The sequence below is a fragment of the Rhea americana genome, unplaced genomic scaffold (genome assembly GCF_003343005.1).
Source record: "Rhea americana isolate MKP2758 unplaced genomic scaffold, rheAme1 scaffold_16, whole genome shotgun sequence".
Lineage (NCBI taxonomy): Eukaryota > Metazoa > Chordata > Aves > Rheiformes > Rheidae > Rhea > Rhea americana.
Genome location: NW_028185705.1, coordinates 1,474 through 7,521, shown reverse-complemented (window position 1 = coordinate 7,521; position 6,048 = coordinate 1,474). Strand labels below are relative to the sequence as shown.

Genomic DNA, 6,048 nt, shown 5'->3' with positions numbered 1-6,048 from the left:
CGTTAATTTGGGGCCCGTCTAGCGAGCGCCTCGCCCCCTGCTAGCTGTATCCTTCTGGTGTTGGTGGCTGGGACGTGCAGCTTCACTGGGGAGCTGGAGGGACCTGCGCTGGAGGAAACAGGGTGGGAAAGTAAAGTATTGGTGACTTCACCTCCGCTAGCTGCGCTGTATTTATCTTGGAGCAGGAATCTAACCCTCGTCATGTTTAAAGTGACGCTTTTATAGTTTGTAATTGCAGCCCTTGATTTTTTTTTTTTTTTGGCTTAATCGCTCCCGAGTAGTCCCATCCCTGTTTACGCGTTCTCTGAAGACTGATCTCAGCAGCTGATGGGTTCAGTCGCGCTGGCTCGGGGCGCTCCGTCCCGTCCCGACGAGCCCCGCTCGGCGGGGTGCCGCTCGCCTCGTCCGCGCCGCCGCGCTCGGTCGGGCTGCCCGCGGCAGAAACGACGGGAGCGAGCGGTTCTCTGCTTGCTCCCTAGATCATCTTCGCGGAGGACTACCAGCAGGCCGAGGGGATGAGCTGGCACAAGAAGCACTTCGCCTGCGAGGGGTGCGAGACGCTGCTGACCGGCAAGCCCTTCAGCCTCGACAGCGCCAGCCTGCTGTGTGCCGCCTGCAGTGGAAGCAGACGTCCCTGAACCAGAGCCGCTTGGGAGGCACCCTTGGCTCCCAGATCCAAGCCAGAATTGGTGCAGTTTGAGAAGTGGAAGGTTCTTTAAAAAAAAAAAAAATGTTCTTTAGGCTCAAATTAGAGCCTGGCTATTCACTTGCCAGCAGCTAACTACCCCCTTGCATCCTATTCGTGTCCGAGGGGTGGGGTGTACGAGGTGCATCTTACTACGATCAGGTTTAAACACAAATTTGGGATTTTTTTGTTTAAAATGCAAACCTCTCAGCTTCTCGTATTTAAGGTCTTGTAAATTCTCTTAGAAATAGCACATCTCAAAGTTAATTTTTGATACACTAAACCTACGGTGATGGCCAATAACAAGGTGTTTTTTGAAATCCATACTGGAAGTTTACATTAATACAATGTTGACAATTGTACTAAATCAATGATTTTAAAGAATTTGGTTAACCAAGCAATAACTTTCTGAAAGCAAATGATATAAAATACCTGCAATATGTAGCTTTCTCCTTGTAAGTTTACAGTAATGTAAAAATAAGTAAAGGCTGGCATACAGAATGATTTATTTAACCTTAGCAAGATAAAAGCTTTATAGATCGACCCCAATGGCAGACTAGTTATGGACAGTTGACTAATTCAACTAATCTGAGTTGTAGACATGAAACGGGAGTGCAGACTTTCCGGGCAGCTCCTCCCAGCACCTTGTTGCWGAGTTCTCTCCCGTGCCGCCTCCCACCCTGTTTCAAGTGAGTGTGTTTCAGCAGAGAGGCGTTGTGTTCTCGCACTAGTGCCGGAGGTAGCTAGCATCTACAGCATGGACCTTATTTCAGCTTGTCTTGACCAGGAATTTTATGGAAGACAACTCTTCAGCTTGAGTTGTCTCAGGTTTTTCATGTCTGACGTACTGCCATGCCAGTTTTCCTGTCTTTTGTTTTTCCCCTGTAACGTGTTAATGACGGTGTCCAGGCAGGAGAAGTGTGTCTSCATTGCAGAGCCCGCGGGGCGGCTGTTCGCCCCGCCGGCGGCGGCGCGGCCGCAGCGTGCTCTCCGTGCGCGAGGTAAGATCGCCGCTGCACTTCAGACTGAACAGGGACGGCGGCCGCCTAGAATCACCACTGAATCCACTTGCGTTTCGTTCCCCGTGTCATGCAATCCTTCTGTTGGTCACAAGCTGTCCAACAGTCCAGACTAGTAGRTGTCTGTGCACTTGGTCTTTTTTCKTATACTAAATGTCAGTTATTTGCCAGAAAGAACTGGAATACTGTTTGTAGAGGTGTAAGGAGCTCACAGCTGCTAAGATATTTCTCTTTCCGACAGAAGATGCTGGCTTCTTGCTTTCAGAGCATACTCCCTGCTGTGAATGTTTGCTTAATTGCTGTAAAATAGCTCACAAATGACAGCATGCAAGTTTGACAGCAGGATGCACAAAGCAAGCTTCCACCTCTGTCCTTCCGCTCGCGCAGCTGCACGCAAGCCTCTGCTGTGTGCAGCTTGTTGAAGCCTTGCACCCCGTGGTGACGAGATCTACCACTAGGAAGGAGTAGGTCCGAGCTGATCACTGTTTTAGAGTAGGTGAGATAAAGACTTAGTGTAAAAGATGCGTCCAAATGTTTTGTGGGGGTGAGTGTGGGCTGCTCTGGTGGATGCCTCCAGCCTTCCCACCTCCRTTTGTATAGTTAATGTTCCTGGAAATGCTGAGAGATCTCAAAAGAGCAGATGAAACCCTGCCTCCAGAACTAGAGCAGCAACATGCCGCTCCTGTGGCGCTGGTGGCGGGAGCGATGGGCGCGTGGCGCTCGCGCTCCTGGGCTGCCCGTGGCCCTCGTGTCAGTCTGACCCATCTCTGGTTATACAGCAGCTACTTCCAGTGTCTGGGGGCATTGCTTCTGGAAACTTGGTGGGATGCTGCAAGACATCAGAAGATGCATAGGCCYCAAGTCACACTAAGGCGTAATCAAATTCTCTCTGACTAGCTTCAGATACAGGCACTTTGGTTGTTAGCGAAGCGGGGATGAAGAGCTAAACCCAGTGCTTAGTTTTATTGCATCTGTTTTGTTACAATGGAAACTTCCTAAAACCTTTGTAATTTTTCTGAAGGCACGATGTTGTTCTAAACCCTGCTAAGTTAAGGCAGSCAAACATGCGTATGCTCAAAGTAAGCAGTGATGGAAATAGCCTGCATCACTTAGGAGACGCTGTTTCGGCAAAGACACTAACATCCAAACAGCATTCCTTGCTAGAAAGTCACTGTCCATTTGTGCATGCAGCTGGTTGCCTCTCTCAGMGCGATTTGCCCGCAAGCTAGGTATACGGAGATAACCCATCCAGGAAACGTATAAACCAAATGCAAAAATCAATAGAACACCAAGTTCTTAAAAGTGAAAAGCTATTAAGTAACTAACCACCACGACCACGGAAAACGCAGATTGCTGCGGTCTTTCCCCCTGGCTGGCCTGGGTTTTGTTTTGCCTTGCCTCGGTTGGCTGCAAAGTGCTCGCAGGGTGTTTGTGCTGAAGTGAACGCAGAGGCGGGGTGAGCCGGGTCCGTGACCCGAGTCGGGTGYTTCTGCAATGCTGTGGCTGAACTGGGACGCTGGAAGCCCCATGCCGGACGCAGCTGGAGCTCTGCGCGGCGCCGGCGAGGGCCCTCGGGAGCCCCCGGAGCCCGGCTCGGCCTCCGGGCACTCGCAACCCGGCGCCACAAAAAGCGCCSTTTTAAAGCGCTCGGCGCAAAGCGAGCTCCTGGAGCGGGCAGCGGCCGGCGGGGCTGCGCGGGCGCCTGGGCACGGGCACGTTCTGGGCGAGGGCGGCGCTCCCGCGGGTCCGGACCTCGTGGGTCCCGCGCGCTTCTCCTCCCGCSTCTCCCAACTAATCCTTAGTGACTCCAGTAACGAACCTGGCAGTGGAACCGGGGCGGGCTGCATAAGCGCTTAACGAAGCTCTTGGTTTGGTGTTGGTGCTCTCCGCAGCACTCCTGCGAGCGCCTGGCTCGGCCCCTCCTCGGCGCGCGGGTCGTCTTTGCGTAGACGGTCTGCGCGGGGCCCTTCCCGCAAGGAAGGATTTGCAGGATCAGGGGCCCTGCTTTCCGTTTTGAAATTATTTTGTTATCAACCATTTTTTTTCTGTTCTGCGGCTGTAAACTTAGCATGACTGAATTAAAATTATATAGTTTTCAGTTGTAGAAATGAGTGCAGAGTTAAGCCCGATGTTTAAACTATTGGAACGAGAACACAGCTGTTACTGTCCTAAAACTTTTTGCAACTAAAGGTACTTGCCTAAAATCCTGAATATCAACAGTCAACACTTCTTTTTTTTTTTTTGAATATTCTACATAATGCTGCAGATGCACTCTAGTTTGATCTCTTACTCTCTAATTTAGTGCTCTCAAGCTCATTAAATCTGGGCTTGCTTTTTCATCCTCTCCGGACAACAGCTATTGAGCTGTTTGCTCTTCACYATGTCCTGGCGTAAAGTCCATTTTGCATATAAGGATCATCTTCAGTCATAGTGCCTTTGTCATGGATTTGTTTTCCTGGGTTATGATCACCGTCTACTGCTCTCCTACTACAGATAGCATCAGCTTCTTTCTTTTTTTCAGTCCGTTTCCATAAATACAAAAATACTCCATCACTAATGGCTTTATTCAGCTGTTTTGAGTTGAATGCCAGTGCAGCATGTTCTAGTTTGGATTGGGATTTTGTGAAATATAAATTGTAATTTTCTTCTAACGTCCCTGTTTCAGCATGCACATGCTTACTTTAAGTCTTTTGGATCTCTGGCATCTACCCCAGCTTTCCAGGTATTTTTGTAGCCTCTAAAATACTTTCTGCTTAAAAAAACAAAAACAAACCTCATTGCAATTAAACAGCTTAGCAAAATGCTRTGCATTAAATTAATGGATTTAACAGCTCAAACCGTATGCCAGTCTTTAGTGTCTTTATTAAAACTGAAATTCAGTGTGCACATGTCCCGCAGGTGAAGACATCACGTTTCATTTTGCTAGGGTTTATTGTCTAGAAGGAAGGGCTGCTGCAGCTGTGTCTGCGGTGCGCCGCGGTCGCTGCTTTTCCGGGGAGTTTAGATTAGCAGTGGGGCGCTGCTGGCTCGCGGAGGGCTAGCCGCCGCCTGCGGAAGCTCGCTCTTGTGAACTGGTAAAAGTCGAGGTGTCTCACGCGGCTGCTGTGTGCGACAGGAGCAGCCGTCGTGTTCCACAGCCTTGTTTCAAATGAAAGCTCCTGTTAAAGAGCAGCGATCTCGCTGGGCTGCGTGCGCGCCCTCTCCCTGCTGCGGGGTGCCCCGAGACCCCGGGGCAACGCCTGGTGCCCGCTCGCCCCGCCAGCCCCTTCACGTTACTTTCTCACCAGCCTCCAGGAAGGGGCTCGGAGACGTTGCAAGCGCCGCCCGGCTTGTCCCCGTCGCCRGCGGCTCAGGCCCTTCACGGGGGCTGGCGCCGGGGGGACGAGCCGCGCTGCCGCCCCTCGCCTCGTCCCGGCCGGGGAGGGCTGCGGCCAACTCTCCTCCTCAGCACAGCGTAGCAAAAGTCCTCCTCGCTCGGGTATTTCTCCAGCGCCCTGGCTTGGCCCTGCTCGGCTGCACTCGGCGTGATGCTGGCTGTTTACCCGGGGGTAGGCGAGGGCCACGGAAACGGTGTCATCTCTAGCACMACTCAGTAATTACCTGGGTGGAAGAGGCTTGTCTTGCTCAAACTTTAAAGAGTTTTATTTTTGCCCTCAGTTCTTTATATAGTGTAATTTCAGGTTCCTTTAAGTGTCAAAAGTTGGTGGTGTCAGGTGAGAAGAACATAAACCAAAGGCAGACCGAGGTGGCTGTATAAACACTGCACTAGAACTTTCCAAAACCCCCCGGGGGGAAAATTGAGGGGTGCAAAAACAAGCATTCAGGAAGTGCTCGTGTTTCACTGAAAGCGTTTGTCTGGAGACCAGACGCAGCCGCCGCCGCCTTAGGGCTCTGCAAATAACAGCGTTCATCTGGGTATGTGTTACTCTATAAAAAGCAGGGTTACTTAGGCCTCTATACATCTAATTTGAGCTTTTATTTACTTTTTAATTCAACCTGTCCAGTCAAATCACTTAACAAGTAAATCTCTCCACAATTAGATGTTTATGTATTGTGTCCTTTTTTTAAGACTTGGTGCGTGCAAGCCTTGGCACCATACGTATCTTACAGCACTTTCCTTACTCTGCCTTGCACGCTGCAAGAACACTTGGTTTATGTCTTCCAGCATCCCCGCGCTGCGCTGCGCTCCTAAGGAAACGGAGGGGAAGGGGTTTCGGGCCCTGGAAGGCAGGGCGCCTGCTCGGCGAGCGCGGGCTCGGGGGTCCGCACGGCGCGAGCCCCGGGGAGAGCTGGCGGGGGCCGCTCGGGCCCGCCGAGGAGCAGAAGCGGCGGCTCGGCCGGCGC

General features: G+C 51.4%; 1 protein-coding gene across 3 annotated transcripts in view; it reads left to right on the top strand.

Moving 5' to 3' along the window:
* Positions 1–5,743, top strand: part of LMCD1 (LIM and cysteine rich domains 1) — a 37,398-nt gene extending 31,655 nt beyond the window's left edge. For all 3 annotated transcript variants that reach the window (XM_085300016.1, XM_085300017.1, XM_085300018.1), the window contains exon 6: positions 480–5,743. In XM_085300016.1, the coding sequence (XP_085156142.1) occupies positions 480–638 (159 nt within the window). In that variant the 3' untranslated portion in view covers positions 639–5,743. The remainder of the gene's footprint in view (positions 1–479) is intronic.
* The last annotated feature ends 305 nt before the right edge of the window (positions 5,744–6,048 follow it).